General features: G+C 30.1%; 1 protein-coding gene across 1 annotated transcript; it reads right to left on the bottom strand.

Annotated features, from left to right (window-relative positions):
* Positions 1-16,529: 16,529 nt before the first annotated feature.
* LOC113521746 (uncharacterized) lies at positions 16,530-17,562 on the bottom strand. The gene is made up of 2 exons (XM_026907398.3): positions 17,244-17,562; positions 16,530-17,133 (listed from the first exon to the last, which is right to left on the bottom strand). The coding sequence occupies exons 1-2, from the start codon at positions 17,283-17,285 to the stop codon at positions 16,768-16,770; spliced, it is 408 nt and encodes a 135-aa protein (XP_026763199.1). The 5' UTR covers positions 17,286-17,562; the 3' UTR covers positions 16,530-16,767.
* Positions 17,563-19,271: the final 1,709 nt, after the last annotated feature.

The raw sequence follows: 19,271 nt of genomic DNA on the forward strand, positions 1-19,271 counted from the left end.
GTAGCCTGTAACGTAATATACACACGAAAAAAGTTATTTAATAAAAGTTGAATATGTTTATATTTTTTGTTTTATATTACGTTTACACATTTCCTGTTGTAATGTTACCATTACAATAGGAACGTGTACAACAATAATGTTTCATATAGAATGTAAGAAAGACTCTGTTTTCCGCACTTAGCCTCTCATTTGGGCCGTTGTGCGTTGTTGTTCATATAGAATAGTGGTAGTGTTTAAATTTAGCTATATTATACTAGCATTTGACCTATGTTTAGCACCATTTTACCAAGATAGCCAGTGCAATATCTGATACAGGAATTCTAACTATTTAGAATTCAGGAGTGGCAACGCGTAATGGGCCATAGGTAACATGATGTTTTAGTTATGTTCATGACGTTTTTCATGTATAGACATGAACAACGTCATGAACATAATCAAAACAGGCAGGCAGGCGTTGTTACTTTTTATCAATTTAATTAATTAGTAAGGATAAACATAATCAATAAATACGTATCTAAGAACTATCCTTATGTTTTAAAGTAGTAAAAATTTTTGCCAGTTCAGTACATAGATATTAAAAGATATTAATATTAAAAAAATGGATGAATATTTGAGTTCCTTTGCCTATTAGAATTTATCAATAAATAAAACTTGTAAGATTTAACGTCAAATTGTACAATCCCTGAGTATTATTATTCAATTAGTATATCGTTGGTAAAGTAAACATGAGAATTGAGGGTTTCCCGCTCTCCGTACCAGTATGTTCAACCTTTTATTTAATCAGTCGAACATTTTAAACATTTCTTATGTAATCTATTCAACAATTAGAACAGTTGAAATCATTGAAAAATAAATTTTAAAAATTTTCATATGTTTGTACAAAAAATTGAACATGTTACTGGAACGGATGTTTTTCCGTTGGTCTTAATTTTCTTTCTTGCTATTAAGGGATGTTTTTAAAAAGCTAATCTATAAATTTTTACAATATTAACAGATACACACATAACACGTTATTGTTTATTTCTGCAGTAAATTATATTCTTGTTTATTTCTTTATTTTAACTGTCTGCAAATAATTTTATTAATTAATTAATATTATTAAGGAAAAAAGGTTTTTAAGTGGCGACCCTATGTAGGCAAACGCAGTGTAGGATGACCCCCCACTAGATGGAGTGACGACCTCAAATACCTCGTTCCTTATGGCTATCTATAAGGGAAGGCCTATGTTCAGCAGTGGACAGATCATGGTTGAAATGATGGTGATGAATTAATTAAATGAAATTAATAATTGTATTTTTAACCGACTTTGAAAAGAAATAGGTTCTATTTCAATTCGGTTATATTTTTTGTTTATTACCTTATAACACAATCAGTTATAACCGATTTGGATTTTTTTTTATCTGAAAGGATATACTTACAGATTGGTAACATAGAAATTTTTAATTGTTTAGTTTAGTTTTCAATTTAAAATAACATAATCAATGTCGGTTTTTTTGTGGAACACTGTCTTAATTTAAGTCTATATTTTAACTTATAATCGAAAACGACAGTAGAGTTTTATTTTTTGTCTTAACTTTAAGAACTAATTTTGCAAATATATACTTGTGTAATAGCAGTGACGTGCGAAACCTTAAAAACACAATATTATTCATATGAGTACGAAAATACGGAGTAATTTTTCATATGGATTTAGATATAGCTATATACGTGTTAATATATTGTACAAATATTTTTGTACTATTATGGACGATTTTCCTTTTGGCCTACACCTTTTATACATATGAATGCGTGGTTTTATAGCTTGTGTCTTAAATTATTTTTTTTATTGAAATTTTATTAACGCGAATTCTCTATTAATATTATAAACTCGAAAGTTTGTAAGGATGGATAGATGGATGGATATTTGTTTTGCTTTCATGCAAGATCTATTGAATGGATTTACTTAACTTACTATATACTAGTATGTACTGACTGATGTGAGCGAAGTCGTGGATAGATAATTAAAGGAAGAAAAAACGGTTTTTTAGAAATATATATTTCATTTATTTATATAACAGATAACATTATATATACGATTATTACAGAAATTTACACATTGGCATATAAATGTATACGTTACTTGTTACCTCAATTTAACATTTGTAGTATTCGTAACTAGCATATGGTTGTTCTTTGCTCTCCTTTTTTGCCGCATAGTGGTTATTGTCTGTATAAAGAAGCATGGGTTGATACATCGGCGCCAGATCTCCATAAATATAATAAGGGTATGTAAACAAGCCAGTAAAGTACGTTGTCGGGATGTAAGGTTTACCAATATTTGCAGCATTATAGTACTTATTGTTTTCATCTTTAGGACCTTCCTTCATTGGTTTAGAACGGTCTCCATATGGACTTAAAATCGGTTGCCAGACGTATTCGTATACATTTGTACTAAATTTATCACTATTTTCAAGTTCAATTGTATGTACCAGGGTAAATAAGAATATAAATATCAGGTACAGTAAAAAATGCATATTTATACTGCTCCAATGTTTTGTTACTTAGATAAACTGAGCTGAATTGAAGTGAGAGGTAGTGTTGTGATTCTTTAAATAATATTCAGAATAGACACAAATACCGATTAGTATTATCAGTAGAAAGGAAATTGTAACTTACAAGTATTGGTTTATCTTTTGTGCGAAATTGGTTTTAAAGTGTTTGAACAATTATCAGTGGCGTCATATGGTTATTCCAATATTCTTTACTTTGTTACAAGTACATTTAGGTTACGAAATTGCTTTTACTTAGTTGTCTTAGTATGTCATGAGTTTCTAGATTGTAAAAAAAAGCGTAAATATTTTATGGATAATATTGACACAAACAATGTTCGCGTGTACTTACGAAAAATAACCGAATATTTCTTACCTGTTTTAGATAGTCTTTTTATTAGTCATCTGTATTATAAATATTGATACGTATGAATGCTATGAGTAATTTTGTTTAATATATCGCCTTAAATTAAAGCAATATTTTTCGATTTGGTGTAGACTTAAAAAGTTAGTAATGGCATATTTTTCTTATTGAAGATTTATGGTTTCTAATATCACCAATTGAAGCGCCTGTTAAAATTATTAATTTACGTTATATTAAAACTTTGCTGCGAGGTAATTTTGTATAGTGGAAGTACAGATAATATAATACTATACTATATAAAATAGGTATTTATTTGTTACAATTTAAAATATATGAATATTTTTTATACATAGTCGTATGTGGATTATTAAAACAAAATAATTTTGCCCAACACCAGAGTTTTTATTGAGATAAAATTTTATATATTTTTTTGTTATTATTTTTAATAGCAAATTATCATTTAGGGGATGGTTTAGGTACAACCAACATTCCTTCCTCGTTTGCAATTTGTTCTTTTCTCCCCTTGGTGAACGATGTACGAGTAAATATTATTCCTTTTCTGGTTTCGGAGTCGAAGCGTCATTAGAGTCCGAATCACCTTTCTGTCCTAATATACTAGATAAACTGCTGAAAAAGTCCGGGAAGCTTAAAAACTTGGATGACTGTAAATTACTAAGTACATTTCCTTCATTTGGATCCGTTTTAGTTAGAGCGTCTTGTATCGTATCCCTTTTGTATACAGTTTTTGCGGTTGCTGCATGAGGCCAGCCTATAAGGCAAACCAGCACGATGAAAATCAACAGTGTCTGTAACGAGATACATAAGATGAAACCATAGTGTTTTATCAGTGAAAGCATAAATTGGTTTTTCCCAAAGAAATATGGGTTCAATATAGGAAAAAAAATTGAGAATGTTTACAAACACGATGCATTTACTAGTTAATTATTTTTTTTCTTAAAATATTTGTCACTTCGTAAACAATTTCACAATTACTATATATTATTGCTTTTGTTCATATTTTCAGCCAATATAGTATTCAATAATAGATAAACTCTCTTCTTACGAGGAGGCATCCATGACCAGCATAAAATACCGCTTCAAAAGTCATTGTAAGATACATGGGATAAGTACCTATTTAAATTCATATTTATCATGTATCTACTTCAAATTAATAATAAGTTAGAAAGTTTATTGAATTTTATAGCTATTATTAGTACCTGTACTTAATCGCCATACTTAATTATGTAAAATTAAATTTAACATCAACTGCCTATAAATGGAAACTATAAGCGAATTATTGTTATTTAGCAGACGCCTGAAGATTTAATTTTAACTGATATTTTTACTAGTGTGAAATATAGAAATTAAATGTGCATATCGAGGTATTTTAAACTATTATTTTATGAAAATCGACATTAAAACAAGCGTATGGTACTTGATGGAAAGTGTCAACTATCGCCTACATACACGAGCAACATCAAGAATACACAGTGACGACTATGGTACCCTACATCCGTAACCATTTCTAAAGACTGAAGGTGTTATGCCTCCGTACCCTGTAATATCATTGTTATCCTATCCTTCAAATCGAAAGTCAGCTATACAAGCATAATTTCTTCATGACAGAAACACGAATGGTATAAAGATAAGCATGCAGACGACTTTAGTACAGAGTTTCCCGATAGTATTAACATACACATATTTCAATATTACTATATATAAGACTATGTTCTACAAAAAACCGACTTCACTTGTGGCAAAACCATTAATTTTGAAAAAAACTAAAGTACTGAACCGATTTTGATAAAATTTCTTTAAGATCAATCTGTAAGTATAATATATGCTTTCAAATAAAAAAGAATTTTTCCGAATCGGTTTACAACTAACGCAGTTATGAGATAACAAATTTAAAAATATACAATTGAATTTAGATCCATCTTCTTTTTTAAGTTGGTTAAAAATGTAATTTATAAAAATAGTGGAATTTCTTACCTTAGATTGCATTGTGTATGTGTCAATAGTAAATATTTAACGTATGGTGCACTTTACAACTTTTGTGAACTTATATATATTCACTTATCTATTTTTAGAGTTTTATGTGACAATTTAGGAAGTAGTAACTACATGACTATCTAATTAACTGGTTGATAAACGGAAACTGTTAAGCCAGAAAGTATCGTTGACTGTTATTACGTTCGATTGTTTTGTAATTATTTGGGGCCATGTAAATAGGCTGCGATGTTTATACAACAATACGATTTATATGCATGTTTTTCAATAACAGATCATGTCCGGTTCTTTACATACTTTTACTAATAATCCTTGTATAAATTCAAATTCTTAACAATTCAAAAAACATATGTTTGAATTAGATGATTGTTTTTTTTTTACAACACGGAGGGCAAACTTCCTTCTTCCACGGAGGTTCCTTGAGAAAGCTGGCGACTCAAATGCACAATCTTGCAGGCAACTCAAACGAGGGTAGTTTCGAAAGCAGCGCTCTATGCCATACTAAACTATCATATCAACAAATTACTATTGTAAACTATCTTTAAAAGATAAACTTTTTATTAACCCATAAAAGAAAAACGATCACGCTATACATTGTTTTATTATATTTTTATATCGTTTTATTATACATATATTAAAGCTACCAAAGGGTTTGATTTTTTCGGCTTGATCTCAATAATCATTGTCATATTTCAACCAATTTACACAAAACCTTAACGAATTATATACCTATAACTTCTTCAGCAGTTACTCCGTTGACAAACGAAAACCACATGAAAATCTGTTCAGTAATTTTTTAGATCATCGCGAGCATACAAACAGATAGAAGCGACGGAGGATTTTGCTTTTTATATATGTAGTGATAATGTATATACATATATCTATAAATAATATGCGTATCAGTTGTAGTTTATGTTTTTACTCAGTCATGGTTAATGGATGAATAGATTTTAATGAAATTTAGTACAAAAGTGGACTACAAACTATATTAAGATAATAAGGTACATATTTAACACTGATGATACGGCGAAAAATGCCTAGTTTATAAATATTAGTTGGATAAGTTACAAATAATAATGAGGTTTAGTTATCAGGAATACATAAAAGAAAAGCATAAAGCGATTGTAAATGTCATATATAGTTTAATGAGACAATTGATGTTACCACAGTAATACAGTAAATAATAGTAACGACATATTAGCAAGTTACGCCATATGTACCTATGTATCTAATAATACGTAGTATCTAATAATATTAAGTTTTAGAAATGACAGAGACAATATATTTTACAAAGTGCTAAAATATAATAGTCTCTGGCAATAGATATATAGGTATGGCTAAGTGTACGCAGTAGTGCCTCTCCAATAACGGATCAAAATTAAAATTTTACATATTAGGATTAAAAGAGTTACATATTAGTCATTTTATTATTATTATACGTTAAGGGGAATTAATAGTATTAGTACTTATTAATAAATGTGAATATACAACTGAATATTATACGGTGTTATCAAATTTTTAATAAACAGAGCATGTGTTATTACTATGCATACTAGATAACTAAATGGTAGACAAAATTAAATATTGTTTATTACCTACATGCGAGTATGTGTTATATCTAGAAAATATTCAGACCATTACAAGTTTTGCATTGTGTTGGGGTCGCGCCCGCGACCTTCGGAAGGTGACACGATGCATTAAATCATTGCACTACTAAGTAGTATATCATATATTAGATATATATCTATTTGTTTTTATGAGTCAAGATATTGGATCCAAAAATTTACTTAAAAATTAGATAATAAAAATATAAAACATTTTTTTTGGACCCTAGTAGTTTGAGAAGTGTGCTTTTATCGTTACTAAAATTGAATATGTAGTTAAAATAATTAAAATTGAATTCAAGATTAGGTGCACCTGATACAACTGTATGTCTATCTAAGTGTTTACATTAATTTTATAGCTATTTTATAGCTTCTAACTCTATTTCCATTCTTAATTAAGGTAGTAAAATTTTCAGTTAAAAAGTAAAAGTTTATTTCAATTTTATCATGAATGTATTAGTAATATTAGGTTTCTAATATGGAATATACGTTATATCTCGTATATACATATACTTGTTAATAATTTATTGTATTTGTAATTAAAAGTTTTTAATTTTATTATATAGATTAAATGGCGGTGAAGTGGCTATACTGTCTCATATTTCGATGCTTGTGGGCTCAATCTTTCACAATACAAACACGTTTTTCTATATATTATAAATGACCCGCCCTGATTTCACACGGGTAGTAGAGTATATATGTTTATATATATTTTTTGCATCAGATTGTTGCGTCGAGTATGAATCAGATGATTGTAAATTATCCTTAAAAGACAGGCCTATGTCATTGTGGACTTTTTTTGTAGACCTATAAAAGAGAAACAATCATACCATACATTGTTTTATTACATCTCAAATGGATTAGATAACGTTTTTAATGAAAGCTCCGAAACAGTTTGATTTTTTCCGACATCTTCAATAATTATTGTCACGTTTTAATTAATTTATACAAAACCTTAACGAATTATGCACCTATAATTTTCTCAGGAATTACGCTGTTGATTAATGAAAATTGCATGAAAATCTGTTCGTTAGTTTTTGTGATCATCGCGAGCATACAGACAGATTGAAACGGTGAGGGACTGTGTTTTACAATATGTAGTGATCATTCACATATATGTATGTATGTAAGTATGCGTATCATTTGTTACCTATAAAGTTTTCGTTTAGATTATAGTTTGAAATATTTAATCTTATATATTTATTTATATGTCGATAAGATAAGAGATTTCTTTAAAATAAAATCTTTACTTTCTTAAATCGAGATAACGTTGGTTTATAATGTAATCGATATGTGTTTTTAAGCATTTTCTAATACGTGCTTTAGATATAGACAACACCATATAAAATACGTAGAAAGGCACAGTTATTATTCTGTGACGGTCAATTGTATTAACTGATTAAAGTACTCAATTAAAGAAAAGAAATGAAGATTACTTTGCTGTTCTTGATTATTATGGTAGGTAACTTTATTTATTTTATTAATTTATGCTTACATGTATCTATACAAAAACAAATAAAAGCTAGTGTTCAGTTAGTTCTGTAATACTCAGCATTGCAACCATGCAAACACTCAGAGAATGCATCGTGCTCTTCTTTATTTAATTTTATTTCAGATTACTTCTTTATAATTCCATGAACTAAGATACCTTTTTTTCTATTTATTCTATAATTATTTTTATTAAAAAATGACTATTTTTATTCAGTGATATCATTTTACAGTTCGATTTTCTACAAGCAATGTGGATCGAGCCAATAAGTCGAGACAAACAAAAGAGGTCTATTCAAGAGGATATTGGCAAAGCATTCAAGGATTTGAAGGGCATGGTTATAGACGTAGCAAATAAAGTTCAAAGGGGCACAGAGCCGGTTTTTGATAAAATGGGAAAATGGTTTAGTGGAACTCGAAATTGGATAAAAGATAAATTCAGCTGACTCGCGTTATGTGTTATACTATAAATAAACCTTTTGAAATACTTCTGAACTAGATATACTTTTATTAAAAATAACTGCTCTTATTCATAATGAAATGTTTTTATTTATTTCTCAATGATATAATGATCCATTTAGCTGTCTGATGGGGACACGTATGTAACAGGGAAAGAATTTTTTAATCTGTTTTTTTACCTAATTGTATCCGGCATCGGATCCTTACAATAAAAATTATATTATACTAAACATATTCCCGCGTTTTTGCCTGTTTTGATTTGTATACATATAATATAATGCAGGCTATGTATGAATTTATCCTAGATTGACTAGACTAGGTGGTCTATTGGTCTATTTTTCTTATATAAATACAGGGGAGAGAAAAGGAAGGGAATCTCTATAAAAGGTTCTAATTATATATTATATAAAAATGAGTAATGGGGCTGACATTGCTCATAGTTCACCACCAGACCCACGCTCCGGAAAACTATTGTATTAATTCCTGGTGTATTCGTCATGATGGGCCAACTGAACTCCATTTTCACCTATTATTCATTTTGGTCAGGGCTATTGAATCGAAATACATAGCATTAGCCGGATTACCATTTCACTCCCATTGTATTAAAAACTTGCGTAATTAAATAACAAACATCTAAACTTTTATAATATTAGGTAAGATTCACCAATACATTGATAACATTTATTATAAAGGTAAATTAAATCAATTTTGTTGTGGCAGTGTCAGAGTATTTTATTGTCATTGCCAAAGACGGTATTTCGGAGAACTATTAGATTTGTTGTTACGAATGTCTGCAACTCATTTTGATTATGTAGGCGTTGTTGATTTGATCTAATACAAATCGTGTTCGCATTCTCGTGTATTATATTGTTATTGTCATTCGGTGATGCTGGTTGTCACCTCCGGTGGGTACCGATTACCCAATTTGCGCAGTGGGGTGACCAAATTGTATTTTGATCACATTCCCACGTAATTTCTTTAATAGACGTTCTAGTACATTCTTTAAAATATAAATTATTTAATCAAGGAATATTTTTTTCAGCGAAAAAGAATTCAACTCGATCGAAACAAAATTAACATGAAAGTAAACACTGGCGATTGCCAAAAAGAAACGTCAAATTCGGTTTCGAATTGATGAAGATATCGCTTAACTTACACGAATGAAAAATATGATGTGATTTGAGAATGTTATTCCTTTCGGAAATTAATACAATGGTAAGGTACGTTATACTTCTCATCGGAGTAAGATCAGTAGATTGCAACATAGGTATATGAGCGTTTTGCTTCATATTTAAACTTAGCACTTACATACGTCAACATAGGTCTATCAAAGTGTAAGATATTTGTCCTTTAGATTGTTCAGTGTTGTATTTTAGTATAAAATTGAGCAGGTAGTTCGAAAAAAGTTTGAAATATAACTTGCACTTGTGTGACCATGAATTAAGGTATTGTTAGGATACACGTGAAATAATATTACACTATCAAAAACATAAAATATAAAAAATATCAAGCCTCGTAACGCAATTCTTCCACTGCAAAAAGTTGTGAAGTCTCACGTAAAATCAAGTCAGTTATTTTAATTAGTATCTATGGAGGACTATATCAATATTAGACATCTTTATTACCTACTATAATAAATATAATGATTTAGTTATTGCACGGAAACATATTCTAATAATAAAATACTTTATTCTTAAGTGCACTGTCTAGATTTATTTAGTAACTGAAATAGTAAATTTTGTATTAGATTATTGATTTTTAATTATGGCGCTGTGTAGCATAGCAATGGGCAATAGAGAAAGAGAGAGCGAGAGAGAGAGAGAGAAAGATATTTTTTTAATGGGTGAAAATGGCAAGGTATCCCCACCTGCGCTATCGGTATACACTAACTACTAGGGTACTAGTGACAGTTGATGGTGACTGATAGGTGAGGATGAAAAAGCAGGTCAGTTAGCCCATTATGACGAATTCAACGATAACTATACTGAAATAGTTTATTAAAGGTAGCTGTGAATTAAAAAAAAAAACAATTCCCTTCACTTCGGGTGTATCGTCTCCCATAACGAGGACGGGACACCTAGTTCAACTAAGTGTACCAAACTAAGAAAAAAATGTATCTTTGCGTCAAGTGCCTTGCAGGGTAGACATAGAAAAACAAGTGCCCAAGACACTCAAAGATATTATTATTATTTTTTTGATAAAAATTAATTATTATTTCTTGATTTTTATTAATTGAAACAATAATGTCATTATTGACCGTGAAATCTTGATAGCAAAATAAATTATAATGACTAAGTAGGTCAACGGGTTTTATGTATTTGTACACGATTCTAGGTCAACCCTGTCAGTCAGTGAATAGGTATCATTGATTGTAAAATACGTAAGTACGTTATACTATCAAAGTCGTCTATGTTTTAAATAGTATTATCTTATAATACACAAATCACTGAAATTGCAGGTTCGATAGAAGTTTTACAGAAAATAAAAATAGGTAATTTAGTAGACATTATAGGTTACAAAATATAAAAAAAAGCATAAAGTTATATTCATAAGGTATTATTAGTCAAATACAATTTAACAAACAATAGCGGGTTTAAAATATGTTTTGTGAATATTAATTAATTTTGGGTGGGTTTGACGTTACAAATGACATAAAGATTGACAATATAGGTACCGTGACTTCATTTACAAACTTTGTCCTGAGTAAGGTCTTTCTGATAGTCTTTCACTGATACATCGATTATATTATTATATAATTATATAGAATATTTTTATCTAAATAGGAAAGCAGGGTCGGTAGGGGTTGCCCTAGACGGATGTATGTCGACCAAATAGGCGACGTGCTGAAGAAGGGCCAAATTAAAAATACCCGTAACTAGCGAGCGTGTATGAAAAGATTGACGAATGTGAAAGAAGCGAAAGAGGTTTGTTTTAATCCAAGCATTTGGCATTTCATTGTTTCTGCCTACCTTAATGGGTGACAAGCGTGACAGATGTGTATGTATGTAAAAGGAAAGCAAATAATATTTTAGTGACCTATGTAAATACCGATTTGGTGTCTGAAGGTATATGAAGGCACTGGAATCTACAATAATAAATGTATGTTGTAATCATTTTATTTATTAAAAGATTTTACAATTTTATAACAGTATAATAATAAGAAAAATACGTGAGTGGAACACTGAATGACATACTTTTCTGTTAAAGTTCACAGAACTGAGTACAGAACGAGTTGTAATATTGTGTATTTTCATAAATGACGATTTTGACAGTGTCACATATATATTTTTTACTTATTGTTGTAAGTTATATGTTAATATAGAAATTCTTCTTTCGTCTATTATTATAATTATACTAATGGCATAATTTACTAACGTGGTTTTTCTCGAATTAATTATTAATTATATGTAAAATTAGATAATAATCCACTCGTGTACCAAATACTGAAATTCGTTCAGTAGTTTAAGCGTGATTGAACAACAAACACACAAACATTTAAAATATTAGTAGGATCACAGTAAAATAAATTAAATTAAAATGTTTCAACGAATGTCCTGAACGACACGAATTTGTGGGCCTTGTGTTTAAGCCCATTCGTCTCAGTTACCGTGATTAGATGTGACCAGGCCGTGTCGTGCGTAACCAATCAATACGATAGTGTTGGCATGTCTACATTTGCTGATTGAAGGCGATAATTTCCTTTTTAATTTGATTCGAAGTAAGACATCGCTCATACTATCATATTAAAGTCTAGATTTAGTGGTCATTAACCTATTGAACGCCGAGTCGGACACTGTAGAATTTATTGTGGGTGTAATATTACACATACACCTCTTTAGTAATATTGATGTAGTATTTATGCTATTAAATATACCTACTTTAATGACTATATAAATTTAGTATAAAAGGCTATAGTGTCCAGAAGGTTAGATATTAGTGTAAACTGCTAAATACCTCATGAGCTTTATCATAGAAAAATTATTAGGCGTAAATTATTAAAAGATATATTTCTTATCTTTAAATAATTTACGCCTTATTTCTTCAGTTAGTTTATGTTCGTAATTTGCCATACTACCACCGTGTATACCTAGTAAAAGTGTGAGTTTAAAATACGGACAGTGTTATGTTCACAGCCCTTGAGCATTACAGAACAGGTCTTTTGTCCCCTATTATTTTCTGTCTGCGGTTTGATTACTATGACACACGTGCGTGGCCAAAGCAAATTCAGGCTTTCCTGTTGATCCTTTGTTGCCAGTAGGAGTTGGATCTTCGCACAGACAGCACATTGTTGTGATAATTTCATTTTAAAATATAATTTTGGGGTTATCAAAAAAAAAATGGATTTTCGACTAACAATTTTCTTTATCGTAGTAAGTAGTTTTAATTATTATTATTATTATAAATTTACACCTTTTCATTAGACATCACAGAATAGCGATTAATTTTTTTTTTAATTTAGTTTGATTCTTTCTACGTACATACACGCAAATAAAATAGCAGATGTTAGTTGGAATCTATATGTTAATGTTTTAATTTGTGAACTCGTTTTGCCTACTTATCTATAGTTTTTGGTAATCGTAATAAAATTATATTTTCGTAAGTAATGTTGTATGAAATAAAAAAAATATATTCACGACTGTAATATTTAATAATCAGAGACAAATATCGACTATTTAAATTGACATGAAGTACAACAGTTGCTGTTGGCTGAATTCGAACACCCGACCTATGAGGTCTACGAGTATATTGAGGCAGCGTACCACTAAACGACAATACTCTCTTGTTTGAAATAAATACAGAAAATTAATATAATGAATATTTAAATCAGATTGCAAACAGAGAAAGTAGATCGCAGAACAATTTTAATGTTTGTGAAACAATATTAATTAATAAACATAATTTCGTCCTGGCGTAATTATTCGTACCAGTTTCAATTGTAAATGAGTACATATGGGTATAATCAGGGTTTTAGTGTTAACTTAATTATCTAAGCATATTGTATTATCACAATCGATATCAAAACTACACCTCCCTCGTAAATTCCTCGTTAAAGATTAAATTTTTTTTTTATTAATTTATGTGCATTTTTATTTATATTTATTTATTTAATTGCATTATTCATATTACACGTATATTTTTTCATGATTGATATCGGTAGTACGTTTCTATAATCTACACATCTACTTATAATTATTAATTTGTTAAAGGTAGGTACTTAAAATATAGTTTGGTTCTCCAGCGGAAAAAAAGTATATTAAATAAAATTGTATACACAAAAAAAAAAATTGTGGAAAAAAGAGTTATGTTAATTTATGAACTAAATTAATGAATCGATTTTAATAAAATTTGTATGGGACTAATCTGTACGCATATCCTCTGATTTTCACACTCCGTTTACAGCTGAGGGAGTTATGAGGTAATAAACATAAAAAATACACCTCCTTTTTTTAAAGTCGTTTGGAAATACACATTTTCATATCGCTTACCTGATATGTTGTTTGCATTTCATAAATTTTAATGTTGTTGGAATTATTGTTCATTCCATTATTTATATTTTATACATACACAAGTTATACATATCACATCAAGCAAACCAATGTCATATTTTCTTTGTATCTAAGTTTCCAGTAAGTATTTACAGTTACCTATTTTCAAATGACTTCTGTAACAGAGTTTAGGCTATTATAAGATATAAAATATATTAAAAAAAAAGAAAAAAATAGCTTTCTTATGAACGCTCATTTTATATTTTTTAATTAAAATAGAATTAATTATGTTTCAATAATAGAATGTAAATTAAAACTTATGTACTATTGTTACTTATCGTAAGAGGCAACTAAGGAGAATTAATAATATAATAGGAATGCGCGGCAGCGTCCTTTTTAAAACATCATCAAAAGCCAAACTGCGGTTGCCAATTCGCCAACCAAGCGTGGTAATTACTGGCAAAATACCCCAATGATAAACTGCCATAAGGAATGGTTCTGTTTCTTATGGCAGTCTATGTTCAGCAGTGGACAGACAACGATATGATGATGATAATAACTTTAAAAAAACAATGATTTATTTTCAGTTCATCATTGTCGCTGCATCAGCTCTGCCCACCGAAAACACAAGCCACAGAGATAAGCGTGACGTCATGGAGTCAATGAAGAACGCCTGGAACGAAGTAGTCAAGACTCTGAGTGACGCTGGCGATGCCGTCGTCCACGTATTTAAGCCTACTGAGAAAAGTGTTATTGACAAAGTCGCGGATGGGGTCAAAGGCCTTACGCAATAACCTGTTTCTATGGATGTCTCCAGCTTACATTTGTACACCTAAGACTGCGTTTCAGAAAATACCTAAGTTATTGGAATATTTTTAAACTAAAAAAATATATTGAATTTAAAACTTAGGGTCCTATTTATAATTTCTACAGTATTCAATAATACGGTTGATATCTAAAATTGAATCTTGTTTTCAAAGAAACTAAGTATAATTTTGTTTTTAGTTTAAAATAATTCCTTCTTGTAGGAATGCATCGAAAAGTAATATTTTCACAGATTATGTTGCTTTGATTGTTACATTACCTTATTATACGCTTATCCGCACACTCAAGTGAAATTGCATCCATTCTGCTATTGAACCTTTAAGTGCATATTATACAGTTTTGAGTGTAATAAAATGTTGAGTAATAATTTATCAGTTTAACGAATAATAGAACGAATAATACGCCTATTCAATTATTGGCATTTATTTAAAATTGCATAATATGTGAAATGACAATGTTAAAATTTATCCATTTTCAAATTAGGTACAATTTTATATTGTTGTAATAGTTGATTGTCATCTATGCCTAATTGAGATTTGAATATTTAATAGGTTTTAGAACACGACATTTTAGTAAAATTAATAATTTTGACTATATGGAATAATTTAAATTATTCCAGATTATAAATTATTACATGATATATACCAGAGATAAAATATTTTTATCGCGTTAACGTAAAACATATCTTTAGACTTTCGAGCATCTTTGCCGAATTTTATAGAAATTTATTTAATTTGTAATTTTTTGCACATGTAATATTTAGTTTGTATTAAAATTATTATATTTTATTTAACGGTAAGGTAAAGACCATGAAATGCTATTTATCTTTAATCTGGCATACTTTATATGCATACATCTTTTCATATTTACTTGTTGATTTCTGACACTCAAATTGGCTTGAAGAGGACGCCCTCGACCGACTTGCCCAGTTAAATAATGCATAAATTCATGTAAATATCTGTAAATTATATTGAAGATATGTGTAGTTAAGTGAGTTAACCATCAATATGTTTCGTAAGATATTGTCTTGATGGACGAAGAAATAAGCAAAGACATAATAACAATTTCTATTAATTTTAAAAAATAACTTGACGGGTTAAAATAAAGAAAAAAATAATTATTTATTAATTTATAATCTAAATATCAATACTTATTAGATTCCAAAATGATGGAAATGGAATGAAAATTTATTCTCAACAATTGGTTAAGGTAAATACACAAAAAGTACTGTTGTTGATAATTTATAACAAGTTTATTTCATATTATCTTTATGTAAGCTATAATTCCCTAAGTTGAGATCAATCTAATAAGACTCTTTACTAAAACCTTTATTGAGCTGTAGTAATACTTACTGTATGTGACAAAGATAGACATATATATACCAATATATCTGCATATGTAAATATAAGTATAAATACATACACACCTGAGAGCATTATCTCATTAGCAGTCGAAAAATAACTGGGAGTTGAAAGATCTGGCATATCTGCGACTAAATGCAGCTCTAGCATTTAATTTACTGCGTTTGTTTATTAAGCTGTTTACAATCATATGATATGTACATATGATAATCTACTACCTTCCTTATAACTACTTAAACGACAAAGTGTACATTATGTTAGTATATTAGTAAGGATTCGTATTATATAAAAATATATTTTGATTCCATGTTTCAAGTTAGCCTGTGTTATTTATTTCAATAAATAAATAAATCTATTTCACTATTGGAAATATACAGGGAAAAGTTCAATAATAAAGAAATGGATAAATTAAAGATTTTTTAATTTAAATTAAGTTAAAAAACATATAAAATTATAATTGGAACTATTATTATTAACCTATCTAGAATATAATTAAAAAAAAATATTCCTTTACTATGACAATTATTATTTAAAATTGTTTAGAAACTCGGTTAAAAAGATCACAAAATTAATTAGCGTAAGGAAATGCATGTGAGTAAATCGAATAATTATTAATTATCAAAAAAGCATGGACATAAAATGTTATACTTCACTGTCGTATGGAGCACTGCTGTCTACTTGGTATATACCATCTTTATGATGCACGTCAGCACCCACAGAGTTCTCGTTAAATATCTCAACAAGTTTATCGGTGCCTACTTCCTTAACCGGCGGTGGACTCTCAGGGTAATCTGGCCTCTTTTTGTAACTGTCGTCTACATTTTTGTGTCGCGATGGAAGTATAAATATCCCAGCAGCAACCTCTTTCTTCTCAGTGTTATTTTCAGGCGTCTCAGACAACACTTGCTGTCGGTGTTGCAAATCGCATATATTGTACTGATAGTATTCTGCTTTAGGCCGTTCCTTCACGAACATACAGTACGCGATCCATGCAAGTACCAATGCTGCCTGTAATTGTAATCGTTTGTTAGGTTGACCTTTGAGCGTGATTTGTTAAACGCAAATGACATGAGACGAAATGTAAATATTCCATATGCAAATTCCATAAGCAAACTCACCAATACGACTGCACATATAAAACCAGCTATATCGGCGGCCATTTTTTATATTATATTATTTAATAACAGAATCGAAAGTCTGAGACGAGTGATGCAAACGAGGTTAGATTGGAACACTCACGACTCGCCATCGGTCCACTCGTCGCATTCAATTAGTGTCAGTTGTAACTCTTTTAGTCCATGATGTCATCGTCAATGATCGTATTCCCTTCAATGGATATAAGGAAATATATTTGTTAATACGTATCAAGATAATAAATAAGTAAATCAGCAAATACGTGTATATTTGCTGATCCTTTCGTCGATACTAAGTGTCTTATTGAATGAACATTTTCCGTTATGGAACCCGATAGTATTGGAATGTGTGGAGGAAGTATGGCGGCGCATATGTCATTAACTTGGATATGATGACAGTATAAAAAAATAATAAAAAAAAATATTTATGAGTATTATTAATATTAATTCAACATTAATATTGTATGAGTAATACGAGTAGGCATATTCGATCAACAATACCAACTAAAACGACGAGCAAATAACATCTTACAGAGTGGCGCCCTATTTTTAATCATTTATAATGACTCTACATTTCAATTTAAGATAAAATTACTAAATATTTTTAAAAAACTAAAACGTCCTACAAACCTATTTAAGTTTTGTCACTTTCTGTCAAATTAAGAAATTAACGCAAAAGAAAAGGGCAAATACTTCAATAGCTAAAATAGGTTATTAAGAAGTTTGACGTTCTTTTGGGTAAGGAATAGGAACCCCGGCTACGCTAACAGTATATGCTTCTTGGGGCACCAGTAAGGTATGATAGGTGAGAATAAAAAGGTAGATCATTTAGGTCATCATGTTCAATACAGTTGAAACTCAGTACGATGGTTTCCAGGGGGGACCACGTGGAGGTCGACCTGACATCGTATATTACTAGTAATGAGTGTATGTTAATAACTTCATCAACATGAACAAATTTTGATAATACTCGTGCTTTTTGCAGTCGATAGTGTGTTTATAACATACTCGTAATATTTGTTACGATTCAGTTAGTACTTTTCTTTTTGGAAAGTATATCTAATTTTTTTTTATTATAATTATATTGTTAATATTTAGTTAATTAACAATACCACATTTGACTTCGGTTTCATTTCGTTATCTAATTGGTATTGTTGATCAAATATGTGTGGCGTAGTATTTAAAAGGCAGAATAGCTGACGGCCCACGTGTTAAGCCGTTAATAAGTAGTAGTCGTCGCTTATAGACATGACCAATAACGACATTACAGAATGTAACTACTGTCATCAGTACAGTGTTAGAGTAGCGTGGGCTACTGTACTCTTCAGATAAAATATAACCTATTATTGATGTAGAGCTGCAATGTTGTTTCATATTATAAATAGGTAAGATGATTTTTTTTTTGATGGGTGAAAATGGTATGGTAACCCCGCCTGCGCTAACGGGATACGCTGGCGGAGCACCAGTGAAGGGTGATAGATGAGAATGAATACAGGCCAGTTAGCCCATCATGATGAATTCATCTGGAATTAACCACGATAGTTTCCAGGGGGAACCACAAGGAGGTCGACCTGGCTGGGTATATTGCTAGCAATGGGATTCTCAGTCTCCATTATTAACAATCCCTTTCCCCCCAGTAAGATGATATTAGGCACCATACTTTGGATATTGCATATAATAAGAGCGTGATCAAAGGTCACATAAACAGAGGCCCTACTATGAAACGTGTTCTGAAATTTCGGAGCCAAACGATGACGAACACAAATTTGATGTTAAAATTACATGATACATGCCGTTTAGAAATATTAAAAATGTTAAAATATTGTTCTTTTGGGTTTTTACGATAGGATGTAAGACGAACGAAATATTAAACTCCATTTATTGGTCCGATTTTGGTATAAACAAAAACACGACATAACACAGGGTAATACGAGAGAGAGAAAGAGAGAGTGAGACAGAATAAGGAGTAGTTATGCTGTAGAGTAGTAAGGTTACATACTACTCTACAGCATA

This window comes from Galleria mellonella, unplaced genomic scaffold, assembly GCF_026898425.1.
Source record: "Galleria mellonella isolate WM207_F2 unplaced genomic scaffold, CSIRO_AGI_GalMel_v1 utg63, whole genome shotgun sequence".
In the NCBI taxonomy this organism is placed as follows: Eukaryota; Metazoa; Arthropoda; class Insecta; order Lepidoptera; family Pyralidae; genus Galleria; species Galleria mellonella.